Source organism: Cyprinodon tularosa, unplaced genomic scaffold (genome assembly GCF_016077235.1).
Source record: "Cyprinodon tularosa strain WSP-4 unplaced genomic scaffold, ASM1607723v1 ctg10, whole genome shotgun sequence".
Classification (NCBI taxonomy): domain Eukaryota; kingdom Metazoa; phylum Chordata; class Actinopteri; order Cyprinodontiformes; family Cyprinodontidae; genus Cyprinodon; species Cyprinodon tularosa.
The window spans coordinates 378,580-400,465 of record NW_024037782.1 but is presented as its reverse complement, the minus strand read 5'-3'; the positions used below and the strand labels follow the sequence as shown (position 1 = coordinate 400,465).

At 37.5% G+C, this 21,886-nt stretch overlaps 1 protein-coding gene across 2 annotated transcripts in view; it reads left to right on the top strand.

Moving 5' to 3' along the window:
• The window catches only part of iars1 (isoleucyl-tRNA synthetase 1), a 71,109-nt gene extending 49,753 nt beyond the window's left edge, over window positions 1–21,356 (top strand). For both annotated transcript variants that reach the window (XM_038290728.1, XM_038290804.1), the window contains exons 24-34: window positions 857–959; window positions 1,424–1,507; window positions 3,681–3,855; window positions 10,359–10,471; window positions 13,488–13,583; window positions 14,955–15,131; window positions 15,990–16,110; window positions 16,253–16,378; window positions 17,155–17,301; window positions 18,037–18,189; window positions 20,324–21,356. In XM_038290728.1, coding sequence (XP_038146656.1) covers window positions 857–959; window positions 1,424–1,507; window positions 3,681–3,855; window positions 10,359–10,471; window positions 13,488–13,583; window positions 14,955–15,131; window positions 15,990–16,110; window positions 16,253–16,378; window positions 17,155–17,301; window positions 18,037–18,189; window positions 20,324–20,406 — 1,378 coding nt within the window. In that variant the 3' untranslated portion in view covers window positions 20,407–21,356. The remainder of the gene's footprint in view (window positions 1–856; window positions 960–1,423; window positions 1,508–3,680; window positions 3,856–10,358; window positions 10,472–13,487; window positions 13,584–14,954; window positions 15,132–15,989; window positions 16,111–16,252; window positions 16,379–17,154; window positions 17,302–18,036; window positions 18,190–20,323) is intronic.
• The last annotated feature ends 530 nt before the right edge of the window (window positions 21,357–21,886 follow it).

Here is a 21,886-nt window from a genome sequence, read left to right as displayed (position 1 = left end):
GCTGCCATTTTCCTTATTGTTTGCCCTGCAGAATGGATCCAGCTGATGAAATATGATTTTGCTCCCTTCACTCCATTTACTTAAGTGAAGTGCGTGGCTTGGCGGCAGATCCTTTTTGAAATGCCTTGGAGGGATTCTAATCGTCCTGACTTAATTACATCATCTTAAACTCTAAAGAAAAACTTCAGACCCGATTAAAAATGTATTTGTCTTGCATAAGGAATGTAGTTTGTGTAATGGTTCATATAATCTCTTCTGTCACTTAGACAGAATCTAATGCTGCAGCTCTTAGTTCTTGGTGCTTTTGCTCTAAAAGCTCAGTTACCAATCTGGTGGTGGGAAACAATTTCTCCTTAGTCCTCTCATTTAATGATTGGCTGTGCCTAGATTCTGCCTTCTCTCTGCCACATTGTCCTCAAATATAGAATTAAGTGAATGAGGTTTTAATGATAGCATTTGTTTTCATTAGTTACTTTCTTGCTCTAATTTGAGCTAAGAGGAAGCTTGATATTTGGTGTTTTTGTTATAAGCCGTTTCTCGTATTTTGATATCCTGTTATTCTTTCTGCATCCGACATTTGCATTTATTATTCAGTATTAACTGAAGGGTAAGAAAAAAACACCTTACTTTAAAGCTGTAAATATTCTTAAAAAAATAGTTTTGTTCCAAAGCAAGGTGTCAGTGTTAGATAAAAAGTTTGACATTTTCTTTTCAAGCTAAGATTTGGCAAAAGGCTTTAAAAACTAAATGGTTCGATGCAGTTACTCCTCGAACTGCTAAGATGTGGTGGACATTATATTACTGTTTATAATGTGATGATACTCAGGTTTCCTTTGCTTATCTCTCTGTTTTTTAGGGATAATTTGATTGACAAGCGTATTGAAAGTGCCGTCTCCCAAATGCAGTCTGTGATCGAGCTGGGAAGAGTGATTAGAGACAGGAAGACCCTTCCTGTCAAGGTATATCACCATTCACTTGTGTTTTATATACCACTCTGGGAGTTACAGTCAGACTCCTGCTAGCTTAAGGTTGGAAGTAGAAGAACAGCCTTAGTCGATTGCTTATGGATTGATCTGTTGTGGTTATTCTTTCACTGACGGGTTTAAATTGTTTATCAGAGGAACCCTTCACTCTGTGTGAGATTTACTATTGATGACATTAGTTGAAGAATAATATTGATAAATTGGCACAAAACAGCATCACTGTAAAAAATCAAAGTGAAGTAATGCAATGTTTTCCAAACAAAAAGAAAAGTTTGGTGTGCAGTGGTTTTTATCCCCTCGTTTGAATGTATTTGTTTTAGCTGGTTCATCAAGCCACTATCTTATAGAAGGTAATAAACAATCATGTTTGACTTACTAAACATTGGTACTAATTTGAACCCAATGTCTTTCTCTCTATCTGCTTTTTCTCTGTGTTTTAGTACCCATTGAAGGAGGTGGTAGTTATCCACCAGGACCCGGAGGCTCTAAAAGACATCCAGTCTTTGCAGAAATACATCCTTGAAGTGAGTAAACACTGTGTACTTTGTGTACCTTGTTGATTCACACATCTTTGATAAGCAGAGATTAAGGAAAACATCCCTGGAGCCATGTTCATTTTCCATAAGCAGTTCATTGTGGCTGTGCTGAGCATCAGAGGAAGTACAACTTCACATGCTGCTTCTAAACTGTCCTATAATTGAAAACTGTACCGTCTGCTCCATTCACAACGAAAACTGAAGCAGGTCTTTGAAAGTAGTTATTTAATTTCAATGTGCATCTAGTATTTTCCCCTACCAAAACATTTGAGGCAATCTAACCAATACTGTGTCAGCTGTGTTAATCGACATTATTAAGTTGCTCATCTGTATGTGTAGACTCTAGAGCTGGGGTCTTCAACCCTTTTAGGTGTTCTGTTACCTCCCCAGACCTGACTTTAATAAATGTGCAATAAACAGGCCTCTGCAGCACTGGATGGCTAATGAGGTCATGCTATCATTTGATGCAGCACAGACGCATCTAAAACATGCAGGGTAATGTGTCCTTGGAACTAGAGCTCAGTCTGAATACTTAAAATCGGAAGGGCACATGACTTGAGTCCGTTATCTGAGGCCATGAGAATATCATTCACAATTTTCACCAGAGCTGTTTCAGTGCTATGATGAGATCTAAAGCCAATAAGCAAGTTTTCCAGTGGCATTTAATTGATTGCAGAATAGTTTTTTTGTGAGAAAGGCCAAATCAACCAAATGCAGATTTGGAAACGTTTTGAGCTAAGCTCAAATCTTTACCTAAAGACTAAAATTTTCAAAATGTGGCTAGCATTTCCAAATTCAGCATGATGTCTTAAAAAGATGCAAAAAAAGAAAGAAGCTTTGCTATTCACAGATGAGACCATAAATTTCTCTGCTAGAAGTTTTGCTTTCTCTCACCCTTCACTGCCGTCTCAACATGCCTCAAGAAAATTGTTGTATTTTTTAATGTCCTTTTATTTCTTTGTGCTTCATTTAACTTAATTTTAAGCATTTTGATATATAAATACAGTTGAATATTACATTTAGACTCAGTAACTCTGTTCAAACTAAGGGGGTGACCAGCACTGTGGTCTGATTGCCTCAGTCTTTTAAAAGAACAGAATTTCCATCTCATCTATTGAGGCTTAAGCAGAAAATCAACCACATAATTTGATCTTTGAAACAAGAAAACTTGATACATTTCTAAATATCTAGAAATAGATTTTCATATATTCCGAAAGTTAGCTGAAAAAATAAGCACAGAAGTGTTGTAATATCAGGAATTCTAAATTCTTTCTGGCATTACTAAGTTTTCACTCTTTCCTCTTCCAAAAATGAAACTGATGCAGCGAAATGAAGGAAGAGGTTCGGTACAAAATGGTACTTGCTGTTCTTGCATCTGAGTTTTAGCTTGGCTCAGCTTTCCTTCGCTGACATGCCTGTTGGTGTCTCCACTGATGGCTCCAGTCTCTAGTGAGCTGGAGATGCTCTTTCGAATATCGGATGAGTCACCATTTGTGCTGACAGAAGCCTCGGCTCATTGCAATGCACCAGTATACTGTAAACTGCCACCTTCCAAGTCACCACTCGCATAAATTCATATTTATCCTCTAAATAGGAAAAAGTACTATTTTTTGTGAAATTAGTGCATTAGCTGATTCCTGCTCAGATTTTTAAAACCCACACTGCCTTTGATTCTTTGACTCGTCCCACTGCAGTACTCCGTCTGTGCTCGCTGTCAGAAATTTAACGGTGCCAGAGCTCAACCCGAACAGTGTGATTGACTGAAAGGAGGAGGGGATGGAAGTGTTGTCAGTTTGGTTATATTTAGTATCTCTGTTGTTCCACTGGATACAATGGGATCACAGATTTTTCTTCCTTTTGGTTAAAAAGTGAAATATTGACTGAAGCGCAGGACTGGCTCATTTGAATATACTGTGTGAGGAAATTACCCTTCTTGATCAGTTTAGTTCAAGTTTTAGTATTGAGCCTAGGGTATGTTAGTGTGATTAAACGTTAATTCAATTTTCTCTTGCCTCATTTTCTGTTTAATTCAGTTGCTTAAACTTTATATAATAGGTTTCCCACACAGTCCATATTTGTTTTCTCTGTGGGCATCCAGAACACAGCTACTGTACATTTTGTGTTGACATGGCACTTTACTATTTCTCTTTTATTCCCATAGGAGCTCAATGTGCGACAGTTGACACTTTCCACTGACAAGGACAAGTACGGGATCCGCCTGCGAGCTGAGCCTGACCACATGGTGCTGGGCAAGAGATTAAAGGGGGCCTTCAAAGCTGTGACTGCTTCTATCAAGGAGCTCACCAGTGAACAGCTAGAGACCTTCCAGAAAACAGGTACAATTTGGCAGAAACGGCACTAAATCTTTAACATCATAAAAACTTCAACATTTTATATCCTCCTTAGGTTTGTAATCCTATTGCAAGTCTCTTACTCCAGAAGTATGAGGAATTTGATGTTTTTATTTACACATATGTGTAAATATATATTTTCACACACAAGTTTTTATTTACACATATGTGTAAATAAAAACTTGTGTGTGAAAATATATATATATATATACCGTATTTTCACGACTATAAGGCGCACTTAAACGTCTTTTTTTTCCCTCAAAATGTGCGGTGCGCCCTATGGTGCGGTGCGCCCTATGTGTGTTGTAACTGCGACTTTTGAGATCACCTCATTGAGGAGATGATGAAAGAGTGGCTGAATGTAAGGAGACCAGGTGTTTTTTTTTCCACTCATCACCATCGCTGTTAATATGTAACTCCATGCATGCCCATCTCACAGCTGATGTGAAAAACATGGGGAAACAAATTAACGCTGTGCTCGCTGTTCAACCGCTCGACATCGGTGTGAACCGGACCCAGCAGGTGCAGCAGAAGCAGCGAGTTTACATGCAAAGTCAATGGTTGACGCGCGTATAGGTGCAGCAAATGGTCCCGCAGCGCGTTTTGAGCAGCAGGCGCAGCGCGTCGGGAGCATTTAAGCATCTGCCAACGCGCTGTTGCTGCTCGAGATGGAAAAATTGAAGTTTTGCTGCTGGACGCGCTGCATCAACGAATCAGAGAAGCTGATCTGGGAGCTGACAGCGAGACAGACACAGCGCTCTGATGACATATGATATTAACGCAAATGAAAAAGGCTGGATGGATGATGAGATGATGAAAGCGTGGCTGAGGCAGGTGTATGTGAGGAGACCAGGTGGTTTTTTCCACGCATCACCATCGCTGCGTGCCCATCTCACAGCCGATGTGGAAAAAAAAGGTGAATCAAATGAACGCTGTGCTCGCCGTTATCCCGTGGGGTCTGTCAAAGGAACTTCAACCGCTCGACATCGGTGTGAAGCGGCCGTTCAAAGTAAGGCTGCGAGCGGCGTGGGAGCGATGGATGACAGACGGAGACCACAGTTTCACGATAAGTGGAAGGCAGCGCCGGGCAAGTTACGCCACCTTTAGCGGATGGATTGTTGATGCTGGGACTAATGTGTCTGCTGGCTCTGTTGTTCAAGCTTTCGCAAAAGCCGGCATTATTTCTGAGGAGCCGCGCTGCACGGAAAGTGACTCTGACAGCGAAGAAAGGGAAACTGTCATGTCTGATTTAGCGCAGCTGTTTAATTCAGAAACAGAGGATGATGACTTTGATGGGTTTGATTAATACTTTGTAATAAATACATGAATAAAGCACAATCATACTCAGTTTTGCTCTCGCTCTATTTTTCTACCTGAAAACTTAATTCAACAGCAGCCTCTGGGCCGGGTCTCCTCCTCTTCAGCGCGGTGGCTGGCAGGTGTTTTTTCATCTAAATAATCTAAATCTTGCAGCTATATTTGCTGTGATCAGTGGGAATAAAGTAGTTTTAATATGTTTTTAAGTGAGAAAGTCCACCTGAAAACTTAATAATTGCAGTCAGTTCATCCAGATTATCTATTTCTGTCGGAGGCGCTCAGACCCCCACATACCAGCGGTGCACCGACAGTAGAAATCCCTTCAACAGCAGCCTCTAGGCTGGGCAGCCTCCGGGTTCACCGCGGCAGCTGGCAGGTGTTTTTCATCTAAATAATTTAAACTGCAGGCACCAGGATACCGGTAATAAAAGCGAACAAATTCCGTCGGCAGGTTTCAGGATTTTAAGTTAATTTAGGAGTGATCACAGCGCTCTGTCATCTGCGATGTGTCTGTCTCACGGTCAGCTTCCAGGTTTGATTAATACTCTGTAATAAATACATGAATAAAGCACAGTCATACTCAGTTTTGCCCCCGCTGTATTTTTAAATACGCAGTAGAGGTATTTAAAGGTAGTAGAGGACATGTACCTGTATATAAAAAACGCGCCCTATAGTCCGGTGCGCCTTATGTGTGTGTTAAATACAGAAATGGGACACATAACTGAGAGTGCGCCTTTTAGCCTTATGGTCGTGAAAATACGGTATATATATATATATATATATATATATATATATATATATATATATATATATATATATATATATATATATATATATATATATATATATACACGCATGTGTGTGTGTGTATGTTTGGTTAAATCAACTTAAATTGGCATGTTTGTGCCACTGACGGGTCCTAATCATTTACCTATTCTTAAATTATACTTTTTATTTGATAGTTTTAATTTTTTTTTCTCCAAACAAAACCTTATTTAGTGGGCTGGTTTTCAGTCTGAGGTCAGCAAACTGATATAGCTTTAGGAGATTGCTGAATGATTGATAATCAGTGTATAAAGAAAATAAAAGTTCTTTCTAGGGATAAACGGACATAAAAATGTGGGCTAATATAAAAAGGTAATATTTCTATATGACTAATGAGCTGTATTATGGATATTTCCCTACTTTTTGCAATTCTTGCTATTTTGTGTTGTTTGCTAAATATAAAATTTGTTTATCCTAATTCCACGGGATGTTTAGCAACTTCTAATTATAATTACTTCTTTATTGTTTTTTAATTAATAATTATTTCTAATTATTTTAGAATTTGCTCAAAACGTGTTTATCGCTCTATCTGTCCTTAGATTTCCTGTGAAAGATTCCAGTGGAAATTTCATCTTTTTTTTTTTTTTTTTTTTTTTTTTTTTCCTTCTTTTTTTTTATTCTTTTGCTGCCTTTTATTTTTAGAAATCCCACTCTTCGCCTTTGGCCACCGTGCATAGTAAATGATGGAAATTGTAAACTTTTTTGCAGATTAACCCATTTAGGCCTAAAACGCCTGGAAAAAACACCTTAAAAACCTATGGCCGATTTTAAAAAATACCCCTAAAACCTGAAGTTTTTCTGTAAATTCAGCAACTGTGTCAACGCCTTAATTATTGATATCTCAGCTTCTGTAGCAGATAGAACTCAAAATATATTTTATCTTTGAAATTCTTCCAAAAAAAAAATGTGAAAAGCAGTAATAAAAAAAAAAATAATTCAACCTTTTATTTTTTCCATATGTGATCATGTCTTCATTGAGAATGTGCAATATAAAACGTTTTCAAAATAAAGAACAAACATTACATAAATAACTATCTGATGATTACTTATTAACAGTATTATTATGCATAATAATGCATATGTCTGTGTTATAAATTGCATACAACCTACCTCCAGATGGCCACAAATCTGTCCCGGGACATATTTTGGGGGAACTGCGTCCTGAAGAGAGGTTTACATACACAGCCCAATAAATGTCTTCATCTCCGTCACAGTCACGGGTGACCACTTTGCCATCTTTGCTCTTGTTGGAGTTTGGTTTGTATGGTCACTGTACCTATTCGTCTCGGTAACTAGATGCATCCAAAGTTCTTCATTAAAAATATGCTCAAATGCCTGCAGCGGTGTGGCGTCTGCAGGCAAATCAACTTTCACTCCAGGTGTGCGGTTGAAAACACTCCGTGCATTGCGGTGGTAGTTCGATTGGTTCAGCGCGTTCAAAGTCATCATTTCATCTATACCGTCATCAAAGCCGACACACTCCTCAAAATCACTGCCTTCCGACAACTCTTCTCTGTCAAACTCCTCCATGTTTGCTTGAAAAAAACTTCTTTCTTCTTGCTTGACTTATATGCTCTCCCGGCGTCAATGGTAGAATGACGCAACAGCACCCCCGGCTTGAATGGTAGAAATGCGGTAATGCTTTCCCGGCCTAAATGGGTTAAGGTCTCAATATCTTCTCTGAACAGAAGCATTTAAAGAGAGAGGGAGCTGGTGTTATTCAAACCTAGGAGCATCCAAAATAGTTAGCTTTATTGAAAGTGATTAGTTATGTTTTGTTCAAGGTTATTAGAAAGTTCTTGTATATTTTCGTCTTATATAGTGGGAAAAAAAACCAATGCAATCATAACTTCATTAGAGAATGGAAGGAAACAGAAATCTGGTTGCAGTTTTCCAGTGTTTAGATGATTTTTCATTTGGATTGATTGGCAGTGATAGAACCAAAGAAACACAGATTGCTGTCACTCGATTTAAAGGAGTCTGAAATACCTGAAGTATTTTCTTTCTTTTTGATGTAATTAAATGTAATCCTTTCATCCACCTAGGATATCCCCCTAGGAGATGCACTCTGTTATGCACTCATGGGGAGAAGAAACAATCCCCTGAAACAAAACAGAAATGTCTAGGGACCCAGTAGAGTTGATCATCTCTAACAGCTTACCATGTTTGTATACATTTGTTTTACTTTTACAAGGTTGATTAAGTTAAATAAAAAAAAACAACAAATGGGAGAATCTTTACATATTTGAAATTTATTAATAAAAAACTTAATTTCGGGCTGTTTATGATTTTAAATCGGTGAAGCCTGTTGACCTTTCAATATAATGCAAAGCAGTTAGTGTTTACCCTCCAAAAAGGGTTTATTACCCATAGGGTTGAACCTTATGCCCGTTTTGTGGTTTCAAGTGATAACATTCCTGTTTTACATTCATCAAGCTCCAAAGATTACGTTTCCTGTTATTTTAGAACCAAAAACAGATGGGCGGTGGCACTCTGTCAAAATTTCTCTTAAATCAGTTGCCTAATAAATGTGTATTTTAAGAGCAATGCAGTCAGTGTAAAGAGTAAAGCCTTGCAATACAAGTCTGTAATACATATACGCACACTGAAACACACACACAGCCAGTTTATCCCTAGAATGCAATCAGAACCAGAGTCGGGATCAAAGCAGGTCAAGGTATCTTGTCTCTCCAATTATAGAGAGACGAGGAGAGCCCCCAGAGTCTCTGGAGAAGGAAACAGCAGAGGTCAGCTGGGCTGTGGGAACTTCAGATTTCCAATCACTCGAATGTTTGAAGTCAGGCCAGTTGGAAGGAAAAAGGACATGAATTTCTGGCAGGAAGAGATGGATCTTATACAGCATGGCAGAAAATGGTAGCAAAAACTGAAAGATGAAATGGGTGCACTGTCAACAAGTCAACCCAGAAAAAAAGGTTTTAAGCTTCAAAGTTATATATAAAATAAGCCCTAAACTAAATGCAGCATAGGGACAGTTAACAATAAATATGTTCCTTTATATTGTTTGAAATATTTAAAGAAAATAAAACCATTGGAGGCATCTTGCATGCAAACGTTTTAAACAAAAGTAAATTTAAGTTCCATGGCTCTAAAATTGTTCCCATCTAGATTAGAAGGATAGACGTTTCACAAGAATAACCGTTGCTTGGTAGCTATTCTTCCCTTACATGTGACTTTGATCCCATTATGTCTGATAAGATAGAGGAAAAGAGGTCAAGGCAGAAGATTGGAAAAGGCAAAGAAGCAGCAAGCGACACAGGAAACCAAATTGTGGAAATTTTAGATTAGAGAGACAGAGGGAGACTGTTTTATCGAGCCTCCAGGGGCTAACAGGTAAAAGGACAGTAAAAAATATGGTCACGGTTTTAAAGGAGAACACAGACGTGGCTAATTGATGCCATGGGCAAAACAGATGTTACAGGTAGATGGCTCCTGTATTTTTAGAGCTAGTAATGTAAATGTGAAAAAAATACCATTGCTGAGAATCTTACTGTAAAATCATCCTCACTTCTTTAGTTCCAAAAGAAAAATACTGTGAATATTTGATTTTAGGAAAAAATTGTAGCATAGATCTATTAATCATTGAACCACCATCAAGAATTTCTGATTACTGGTGATGAGTTCTTTGTATATCTCTCTGTGAAGGAATGTTGGCTCAATCTTCTATTCATATTCTCTTGAATTCAGCCATTTTGAACGGCATTCAGTCAGTCAGTTTTTAAAGTTTTTTTTTCTTGTTTTCATGCATGTATCTCTAACAGTGCTGTGTGTCTGATAGAGATGTAAAGGAACACGCTGTCTCTTTCTCATCTAATTAATATTTTTATGTAACAGATGGCTTTTCTTTTTAAAAAATTTTTGCAGCCTGCTATTGTCAGATGGGTTTTATTAAGGTGATTTCCAGATTTTAGATTTTTAAGTCGGTTGTCCAGCCTCGGAGAGGCTTGGAGTGGAAGAGAAGTATTAAAAAAAGCGGTTTATCTCAGTTAATCTCAGTTAATTTGTTATTTAGTTAGATTTTTATTTTACACATAGGGCCACTTTGCTTTTGATAATCTGTTCTTAATAGAATTAGGAGTTAAAATTGCATGATATATTTATTCATGTGGGTTCCATCTAATTGCAGTTAGTTTAATCGTTTTAAATGTCTTACAAAAACAGGAAGAATCTCTAAAAGGGAATTTCATTTTGCAGATCTTCACATGCATGATGCATTCATTGCACTGCAATAAAAGCAACTTATATCTTCTTTTTGAACATGCATGATTTAGGATAGTGATATATAATTCACCTATCTTCAGTGTTAATTTGTCATGTTGAATTTTAAGGTTCCATTGTGGTGGACGGCCACGAGCTCCATGAGGAGGATCTGAGGTTGATGTACACCTTCGATCAGACTTCTGGCTCTGCTGCACAGTATGAAGCACACTCTGATGCTCAGGTAGGTTTCTGATTGAAATGCTCACAGTATTGTTTTAACCACCATCTGTTAATGAAAAAGGATAAATTAAAAAGTCTTATGATTATTAAAAATGCTTGTTTGATGTAGACTTTGTAGGCAGAGTGTCATTTATATACTCTTGTATTGGTTGTATTGCATTGTAGTATTACTTATAAAGTAACTCATCTGCTAAGTACGACGCATGAAATCATTTCATAGCTGGGTGGAGAGCAGCAGTGTGTCTTTTTCCACAGGGCCTTTCTAATCAGTGCTCCTCCAGCCGTATACACACCACACGGCTGCACCTTAATACCGGAGTACTGAACTGGCTATTTTTATTTATTTTTTTTATTCTACAATTTTCTCCTTTATTCACTCATCACAGACTATCTTTCTCCCATCTGTCCATCTCCCAGTTTTTCTGCTTTTTATATCTGTAAAGAAGCCTTGTTGTTGTACTTCTCCTGTAGCCCTCCTTCCTGCCTATCATACGCAGTTAGCATGACTGGTCTTACATTTCCTTTCTTTTCTTCAAATTAGTTTTCAAATTATAAATGAGCAACACAGAAAATGTTTTGCTCAGAAGCTTTCTTCTTGTGTCTATTCTAACCTTTTGACATGAAAACCTTTCAGCTACTGAATAAAAAGGAGCCCAGGGTTCTGTTACTAAAATAAACTCAAATCAGAAGGTGAATATTTTTTTCCTTTATATATTAAATGAATGTTTTTACCTCCACCTTTCTGTGGAAAATGGTTTATCCTTCAGTTTTGTTATTGATCAAATTAAACGAAAATTTTAATCCCACCTCTGCACCAGTTTGTTGTTTTAGTGACGGAAAAATTTGAAACAATTACAGTAGGTGTCAAAGGTCAGTTCAGTAGGTTTTCTGTCAAAGGTTTTGACAAAGACCTGTTTAAAAAAGAAACTGCAAATAAAACCTTATCCCTTTATCCATCTTTGAATGATTTGGAGAAAAATACAGATTGCAACTTTTGAATTATGCAGTTGATGCCACATTTATCTAGATATCTTGTACTGAAGCATTTATTATTCAGAAAATGTTTTCATGTAAACAATGCTCTAGCAGTTAGTCTTTGTATCCCTGTTTTATGAGCAATACAATGTGTTTTAATACACAGATCAGAGTCTGATATTTTAAAGGCTCAAAGTTTTTATTTGCCAAATACTACAGAATACGATTCAATGTTATGCTGTTATCTAAGATGATGTAAAACAAGGATTTACTTTAAAATTAGATTGTTTTATATATTAGTGAAGGTAGGTCTATAGATGAACATCATTACTCAGCATTTTGACAGGGAATACTGTGGTAACGTCTGAAAAATGTAATCTAAAGTTTTTTAGAAACCAGATGCTTGCAGTTTGTTGGTATGGGAAGGGTTTCAAAGAAGACTTAAATCTGAAATATTTTTCACTCTAGAAAATATTCTACAAGTGGTGGGCACAAAGAACAACAGCCGGCATGTCTAGTTTTGGTTGTGCAGTCTCAGCCCAAAAACACAATACTGGATGTTAAAACAATGCCTGCTACAGGTCCTTAAGCGAGGAGCAGCCATTTGCTTCTGTCTAATCTGAAAAAGCAAGCCTGCACAATCAGAAAAGGCTGCACTAGTTTAACTTTAATGGGGTGTAAACCATGCAGACTGGCCTAAAGTTAGCCGAAAAATCAGGACTTAAAAATGTTCTCTGGACAGAATAAGTCTAGAAGAGTTGCTAAGAATCGAGAACAGATGACGGCAGCATTCCAGGAAAAGCTGCGAAGCATGGAGGTGGAAGTGTGATGGTATGGGATTGCTTTGTATGAAGCTGTTTTTATCCAAGGATGCTTAAATAAAAATGTGGAACCATTTAAATGAAAAATATCAAAGCATGCCAGCAAACCCACAGGGGACCTGCTGAAAATTAGGAAATGGAAATTGCTGTGCAGTTCAGTTTTGGTGGCTTAAGTGGTGGAAAAGACAACTTGCTGCGTTTCCTCTATTAGCTCTCCTAGTGGGACAGTCACACCCTGATGTCTTGCAGTCTTCCCAAGTAGTACCAGAGTACACAGTGAGCTTATTTTGTTATTTCTGCCTGCTCCTTTACATTCAGCTAGCTGCCTGCCTTGCATGGCTCGCTCACTGTTCAGGGATGTGCATTATAGAAGGGCGGACATTGGCAGCCAAGTTTCTCGTGAAGTATGAACACTTTGAGGCAAAACAAACTTAATCGCTTTTGCAGCCTTATTAACAAAAAATGTGCCTCGGTTCTTGTGGAGTATATAGCAGCCTTAAGATAATTAATTTGGGGGCATGGGGGGGATATTTTCCTGTAAGAATGCGCATTCATTTTATGTAATGAGTGAAACAATGTTATGTGCATTTTAAGCACTTTGTTTTCTGGAGGTGAAGAAAAATGAAGACTACAAATCATGCTAATATTTTGTATTTGCTCATCCACATAACTAGAGGGAAGTAATGTCCACTGGGCTGATGGATATGATAAAAAGCTTTAGTTTGCTGCATAAGCAGCATTCTCAAACAATTGAAACCACTTATAATAAAATAATTAATAGTGCTCCATGGCAGAAGTGACAGCAGAAGATTTCCACAGGTTTTAACCATAGTATCACTAACCTTTGAAATCCTTATGCAGCCAGATCTGCTCCAAATACAATGCATCAAATCAAACCTGCTGTAAGGACCGGCCTGGTCGTACTCCTGTGTTTGTAAATTGATGCTAATCAGTACATTTTTAGGTCCTTTCTAGGAATATTCATTAAAGTTATCAAATTCAACTTTTATTGTAAAATGTCGTTGCCATGGCAGTTGAAAATGATTCATATCGTTGCAGATTATATTCATTAAGATACATTTGATAGTTACTGACTTAGATTGAAGTTTCTTACAAAATCCAGCTGTGCAGCACTTCATAATCCAGTAGCTCTCTGCCATAGATTGGTTTGTCTTTAGGTTTTTTATTTGACCATTTTTGCTCTTTCTGCCTGCCTTTCAGGTCCTTGTGCTGTTGGACGTGACCCCAGACCAGTCCATGGTGGATGAGGGTGTTGCTAGAGAGGTCATCAACCGCATTCAGAAACTACGCAAGAAGGTGGGACATTTATTCCAGGAGCACCACCAGCTCCTCCAATTGCACTGACACATAACGCACTACTACTGAATTCTACAACCCAGTGTGTAAAAGCTGGTGCTACTGTGGGTGTCATATTGACTGTGACTGTTTTAATTTAGGGGTTCCTCAGGCTTAGTAAATATTCTTTGTCTTATTCATTCAATTTATTAAATACTTTCTCCTTCAGTTCCACAATAATAACATCACTGAAACGTTGATCTGAATTTTTCTATATTTCCCCACCTTTAGTCAGCCCTCCCCTCTTCTGTTTGTCCCACTCTATTGTCAGAGCAGTTTGGAAATCTTTCCACTACAGCGTCACAGTTAGAGGTTTCTCCATCATAAGGCGGGCTTAATAGAAGCTTAATTACAGTCTGGCTCCTTTCAGATTCTGACACTGGGGCTTTTTGAAGTGGTGTGGAGAGTAAAGACGGATTAGCCAACAGAGCTGCGTTTTCACAAGAAACGAGCAGTTTTTTCCGTCCCCCTATAGCAGTGTTGTACACTGGCTCTTAGCCAGGCGAAATTCCTCCAGTTATTTCAAATGGAGAGCTGTCAGGAATTTTCCACCCTGTTAACAGGAATTAATTTTTAGCGATTCAGGTACATGTTGTAGTTTGTTGGTGTGTTTGAGTTGTGAAACAGGAGTCAGTGTTTACTTGATCTGACAAACACACACCCGTTCACCTTACAAAGTAAGTCAGAATGTGGAGCTTCTCCAAAGGAAGCATGTAAAACTTTTCTCCACAGACTTACTGCACCTTTGTTTCCAGCTTCTTCTGCCCTTGAGCTGCATCTGTAGCTGTGGTGTTTCAAAGTGTTTGCATATGCTGTGGTCAGTCTGTGTCTATGCTGATGCTCAGATGTGCACAACTGCATCCTGCAGACTAGAACAAGATCAATGTGTTTGAATATGTCAAGATTAGTGGGAGCCAGAAGCAGGCGATGCCAAAGCAGAGAGGCTTCCTTCCAAGAATAAAAAAAATGTCAGTTTGTTCCTTTCTCTCTCCATTTGTTCCTGCAGTGTTTTCTCCTTTATATTCCCGAAGCTTTATTTATGTATCTTGTCTGATGTCCATTTAGTTTACCCTCCTTTCCTTTTAGACAATTGTTTCCTGCATGAAAAATGATCTGTTTTTGGTCCACCTAATCAGAGGGCAGGTCAGGCAGTGTTTTTAGCATACGTATGAGCTTATGATCATCTTACCTCTTGTTTTTGAGATTAGTGGTAACAAAACAGCAACCTTTGACTTCAAAACACTAAACTAATGCCTTGTTTTGTTTGTTTTATTTGTTTTTTAATATTCCCCACCTTAAATCGTTGTGATTTTCCTCATTGTTCTGCATTAGGCGCATTTGGTGCCATCCGATGAGATAACTGTGTACTACCACTGCCAGCCAAAGGGGGAGTACTTGGCATCTGTGATTGAGGCTCACACTGACTTCATTCTAGCTACCACCAAGGCTCCCCTTCTGCCCTTCCCTGTCCCAAAAACTGCCAGCATCATCATTGAGGAAAATACTCAGGTATTGGCTTAATACTATAAGCAGGGCATTTGCTACAAACATGTTTAAACTTTCCTTTTAAAATATTTAAGTGACTGTTAGAGATTCACCGATCCAGTTTTTCCAGTCCAATACCTGGTCTGAGCGTTTAGACCGATGTACAATACCCATTCGATTCGACTAATGAATGGATGAACCATATATCTTGCCATGGGAGTGAAGGCTTTAGCTTTAACATAAACATTTTAAAAAAGGTAGCAAAGTAAAGAAATAACAGTTCCATGTAAAGTGCACTTGATTGGATCTCTGACATCTGATTAAGCTAATTAGTCAATATCAGAGCTGATATCCATTTCAGATATCGGATCGGTGCATCTCTAGCTTCCAAAGGCTTCTCTGGTCATCGGAATCTTTGCATTTGATTTACTCTATTTTGAATTAGAAAACTACAGAACCGGCAGCAACATTTTAGATATTAGTTTTATTTTCATTTTATAGAATTTGAAAGTGAATTCATTTAAATTATTTTTGCATCCGAACTGTTAAGCATTAAGGGTCTGAAACCAGATTGGGTATTCACCTCTATAGTAAATGAAATGTGCTTTAAGTGTTTCACTTGTTAGTCAGAACAGAATATTGATCAATTTTGCACACCAATTGTTTAATTGGTGCACCAGTAATATAACACAAAGGTTAAATATGAGCAACACTTTATCATGCTTAATACTGATGTCTAACGAGAATGGTGTGCAAATCTTGTACAGATAAAACCTTTCCAATTTATCCTTATGCTGCAAATCTTTCAATATTTACTGTATGTTTGTCTCAGCAAAGAATTCTCTTATTCACTTTATTGCCTTAATATAATTTCTTTTGCAGCTGAAGGGGTCAGACTTGGCGTTAACAATAGTGAAAGGATCTTCACTTCTTAAAGCGCCACCAAACGGACCAGCTTGCTCCTACGTTAACCTGCGAGTAAAAGTCAACAACAAAGAACAGGGTACCATAAGACAAAACGGCTGATAAGTCTAAACATCCTTCACATTAAGCTTGAGTCTTTAACATCCTTTTTATTTTCAGCAGCCTTTCAGGGAAGTTCTTATGTTTGATAATCCTGTCTGGCTTTGCTTTTTGTTCTTCAGAGGGCGTAGTGTTGCTAGAGAATCCCAAAGGGGACAACAGACTAGACTTGGACAAACTGAGGAAAGTGTGCAGCAGCATCTTTGGAATCAATAACACCCAGCTCAGGTTCTTCAGTGATCGAAATGGTGAGAAATGTTTCAGACACTCAAACACGTCTATTATTTTGGTATGCCAGTTTCACGTTTGATAGGATTTTATGAAATTGACAACCTAAAAAGTTTCCACTTGTGAAGAGGAAGGGAAATGTTGCATTACTTTAAGATTTTTTCTTTAATGAAAGTGTTCCATGTGTTTGTATTCAGTTCCATTTAGTCTTATTATGGGTTCTACCTAAATGTGTCTTTTAACAGAGATGTTGCTGAAAGACAGTCCAGTTGGCAGCATTCTACATAACATAAAGGGAGCACAGGAAATACATGAAATAACATGGTCAAGTCTGATTTATTTAGCTTAATAACTTGCGTGTACAACACAAAAATTAACACTGCCAGTTACTCTGACTGCATCACCAGACCGAGTTCGAACTTTTTAACCAGACTTTAGACCTACCGAGACTCAATTTATCACATACCGCAAAAAACGAAAACACAACACAGAAGTTTGTGGTCATAATGTGCTAAAATGTGAATAATTTCAACAGGTATGGATACCTTTTGAGGCCATGTATAAGTTAATACAACTATTCCTCATCAACTATATACTCTGCTGCCTGTAGATTTTATTTATAAGTTTAATAATTATCCACCTCTGCCACCTACATAGGTTTACAGGATATGTAAACAAATAGGAATGGCTATTAATTCTGTGAATCCATTAGTCTTTTCCACTCTAAATGCTATCCCGCTGGGAAATGTGTGTGTTCTGGTGATGGCTTATATTTTCTTCTGTGTGTTTCTTGCAGAATTGACAAACAAAGTGGACCTGCAGGCCCACAGTGGTAAAACTTTGTTGGTGACTTCAGGCCCCTCCCCTCCTGGCGCTGTGCCCACCACCGACACCCTGCTGTGTCCCTATGTAAACCTGTTACTGTGCAACGCACAGCCGGCTGGTGAGAAACATTAACCTGTTGGGTTTTGTTGATGAATAAGGCATATGTTTTGTAATTATAATCAACAGATATGTTTGGCTATTTGTTTAATGTGTTATTATAATCAGAAACCATTTAAGGTTTTATTTTTTATTTTTTTACCACATAACTTATCAGGGAATAAGAGCTGATAATTTATTCCTGATTTCACAGTGACTCAGACACTTTATGTGCATTATTCTTTTGGAAGCTTTGGCAAGGGTTGAGATGTTTTATCAATGGTGCCACATTTATATTATATATGAATGCAAACTTTAAAAATTATATTTCAAAAAAGTTTTTTCACTGGCACTGAATCTTATCTTCGATATCTGGGAGAGAACTAGTTTTAAAATATATTTGTATCCCTGTATTGTTCTTTAGAAGTTTCTGCCAAAGTAAAGTACAGCTTAGGCATTTGTATTTTTATTTTACTTGTTAAATTGGATGATTAACCAAATCATGTTATTTATATTTTAGTTTCTAACACATTTGATAAACTGTGATATAAAAAATTTGACCACTTACCTTCATTTCTGATAAAATAAAATCTAAATGTAAAACAAAAATGTAATTTAATTTAAAATTGAATGTAAAAATAAAAGTTGTTCTTTCTGGCTGCAGATCCAGCCCCTTTGGCTTTTCTCTCATTTTACAAACTGATTATTTGTTAAAATCCCATTCTTTATTATTCTCATTTCTCTCTCTGTGTTTCAGAATGCCAGGCTGGAGATGTTGGCACCCTCCTTCTGCTGAATCCAGTTGGCCAGAATGAGCTCGACCACTCCGGCCTGCTCTCTGAAGCTGCCAAGGTGTTTGGTCTCCGCAGCAGGCGCCTCAAACTCTACCTGGACCAGGATCTTACTAATGGTTGGTTCAAAACAAAATGGTTGATAACCATAAAACCATAAAAAAAGTCTTTCTCTGTGAGAAGATAGCTTAGGGGGGGTGATAAGAATTCCGAATACAAAATTAGATTTGAAACGAGCTACTGCAGTCAACCTGGGTGTCAGTTTTTTGGTTAAATTGGCTTAAAGCTAACAGTGTCATTTTTTTAGCTGCATTCAGAGGCTACATGCTTTTAAACGCTTAGTCTATGTAAGCTGGTTCATTTCACACTGTAAAGGCCTGGACAAATCTGCTGTGGATTAGGAAGGACTAAACTTCACCAGCTGATCGCCTAGCGACCGTAACAACCTAAGCACAGAGCCGAGAAGCCGTAAAAATTGACAAGAAACTTTTGTCTTTTTTAATCCTTGAAGGAACTCCAGCAGTTGTACAGTCATCCCTGGCATGTGTGAAAGAAACATGCATTTCATTTCCAAGTATACTCTCCAGGTCATCTGTACGGCACTAGTTAAATTAAACTATCTTGTTATAAGGCTTAACTTTAATCTCAGCATTGAGAAAATTAATCATATGCTAAACATCGGATATCATATGACTAAACTATATCTGTTTTTAACTTCTACGCTAGCAGTTAGAATTAACATCCCTGAAAATGGTGGAGCACTTCAGTGATAAAGTGAAATCTTGATAATGTCCCCATTGTGGGACAATAAAGGGATTTTATTTTCTATAAACCGAGCAAATATCTGAGCTTTTTTCTCTCACAGTTAAAATTACATTTTGTGTCACAGGAAGTATACTATTTAAAACTTTGCCGTTCTTCTCTACCATTTCCAGCTTCTCAACCCGCTATGAATCATGGGTTATGCTGGCCACATTAGACTCATCAGAGCCATCTTTGAGGTCCAGGAAAAAAAGAGGATGAATTTGTTGGTTACATTAGAAGCCTTTAACATTAGTACTGCCTCACCTTGCTGTGATATAATCAGCCTAGAAATGCAGCCTTTGAAGGATGCAGCTGCTGAATTGGGACACAGCTATTTTTGCTGTGAATGCTCAATAAGGATTCATGGGCACTGCTTGTTTTACTGTGTTTGTACAGAATGTGTAATACCAAGCAATGCTAAAACTTAACTATTTCAGTGAGACGAATTAAAAAACATCTAAAAGTGACTATAACAGCGTGATCTAGTGATGTACACAGCAAGCATCCCTATCTAGAATATAAATATATCTAGAATATACATATTCATTATAGGTAGAGCAACACAACATCTCGCAAGTTGCTTTTGTGTGCAACATTAATTAAGGCTACAACATTTTTACTTCTGATCTAGAGCTTCCATAGTAAGATTAGCTAAAATAAGACCAGCAGCAACATGGGACCATGGAAATCAGGACTAGTGGTTGAAGGACATCACTATCAGGTCTTTCCAGTTGTAGTCACTATTATAAGTACACAGTAAACTGCTGTGTTACATCAGCTGTACCAAAGATTAAACTCTGTTCTAGTTCCAAAATCTCCTGAAATAATAAGGTTTAGTAAATGTATGTAAAACTTTAAATGTGGTGCTGCAGATTTTAGTTTGTACAAATCGAATTCAAGCACCTTTTATGAATTGCCTAATCGTTCAAACTAGTGGTTTCAGTGATATGAGCTGCTCAATACAAGGAAATCTCATTAATGTGATTTTATGGGTACATATTGTGATGTCATTGTCAGTTTTCCTCCCCTCTGTCACTTGGTGCCACCTTCAGTTTCTTGCCTGGGTTAGCAGCAGGCCTCTGCTGCAGAGGCACCATCCAGCAGGCTGAATGTTACATTGGCAAACAAAGTGTGAATTCATGACACTTAAAGAAAGCCGACAGTTATTGCATTCAAATTATTAATCTATGCTGCTGTTTGTTCCATATCAACAGTGTGACCTAAGGTTTTTTTTTTATATTATTTTCTTCATTGGTTAATTTTGTTCTTATCAAATATTAAAGGGCTTGATTTTTGCTTTCTTCTGGTCTGACCAGATTTAGACTGTTTTCAAAAAGGGTTTAAAAGATACAACTTGTTTAAAGTGAAATACCTTCTTATTGCTGAACAGTAAAAAAAAATAAATAAAAAAAAGAACTGACAGTTTATTTTATGTTGTTTTTTTTTCAGAACTGCATCCTGAAACATCTGTAAAATCTCTCAACGCCAAAACTCTGTATGTGAGAGTTTTTCCAACCACAGCTGAAGCATAAATCAGCCCAGGATCATTTGTTTTTGAAAGAACACCTTTACCTGAGATCACCTAAGACCCTCCAATGATGGAATGGGAGTAAAGTACAATGCAAAGTTGCTTCAGAAGTGTAGATGCTTTTTTTATTGTTCTTTGGAATACCTGTTTCAAACTAGGCTTATCTGTCAAGTTCACTCAATATCATTGGTATTGCTTAAAGCACACGTTCATGATTTAAAAGGGGGTTAAACAATGTGTTAAACAATATACCATATATATGTTTTATTAAACCAAGTAGGTATAGGATGTGAGCTATTTTTGTCCTTGACCGAAGGACATCATATTAAACTCACATTCATCTGTCCAATGTGCTGAGTGACTCACACACTGTATCTTTAACTGTTGGGGTAACAGTTTACACGCTTCAACTGAAGATCAACTCAGTGCAAGGTCTGCATGACTGTTCCTACGTAACTCAATGGATAGATCATCTGCATAGACATTTCAGGAATGTCTGCTGCAACAACGGTTTGCTAGAGAATAAGATATAAATGTCAGAGGTTCATTTGTGCCACATTAGAATATTTTTGTTCCAGTAACTCATTTGAGGAAAGGTTCCAGGAAATGGTCTAACTTGATTCACTGTTACCAGTGGATGATTTTCTTTATTATGGTAATAATCTAGGTTACATCCCTTCATGGCTTATTTGCTGCATGCTTAGTCCACAGTAATTATATTTTGGCACATAATTGCGAAAGGAATTTGGGCCATTGTGAATTTAACAGATGAACCTATTGTGCTCGTTATAGAGGGAGTTCTCAGACAATGAAAGAGGTATTTAAAAGGTGAAATGGATTTTGGGGGCTGTTGAATTTCAGGGACACAAAGGGTTCTGTCATTTAAAAAAAGGCAACGAATGGATAATGTAATATTTTAAGCGACAAGCAGAATAAATCAAAAGTGACTAAGAATCTGCATGTTCTTTTCTTTTTGTTCTCAAGACTTCTTAATGCTAGAGGGTGACATGTGTGTGTGGGACTGCAGTCTGACTTCATTGCAGTTTTATAAAATGGGCCTCGCTTTATTGTTTAGGCTGAGACGTTTTGACCGACTTTGATTTACTTTAGCAGCAAGGTCAGAGAACCAATATAATAAAGTGGATTATTGAAGCTTGAAGTAGTATAGAATAAAAGTCATATGACATTTTGGGATGTACTTTACTTTTTTATTTGAATCAGAAAATTCTCTTTTATATTAAACGATGATGAAACTACTGTCTGCAGTCACAGTTCCTTAAACAGAAATTTCGTAGACTGATTGAAAAGGCTTGCAAACCAATCATAACTTCCTGTCTTAACATTTGTGGGACAACCTATGTAAGTGGAGTTGGTTAAAAATATTTCTAGATATCAAGAATGCATATATAATCTTGTAACTTCTTTAATTCTTTGTTCTGCAACCAGCCATGTAGTTTGTGTAAAAACTTTCTCATGGTCGACTT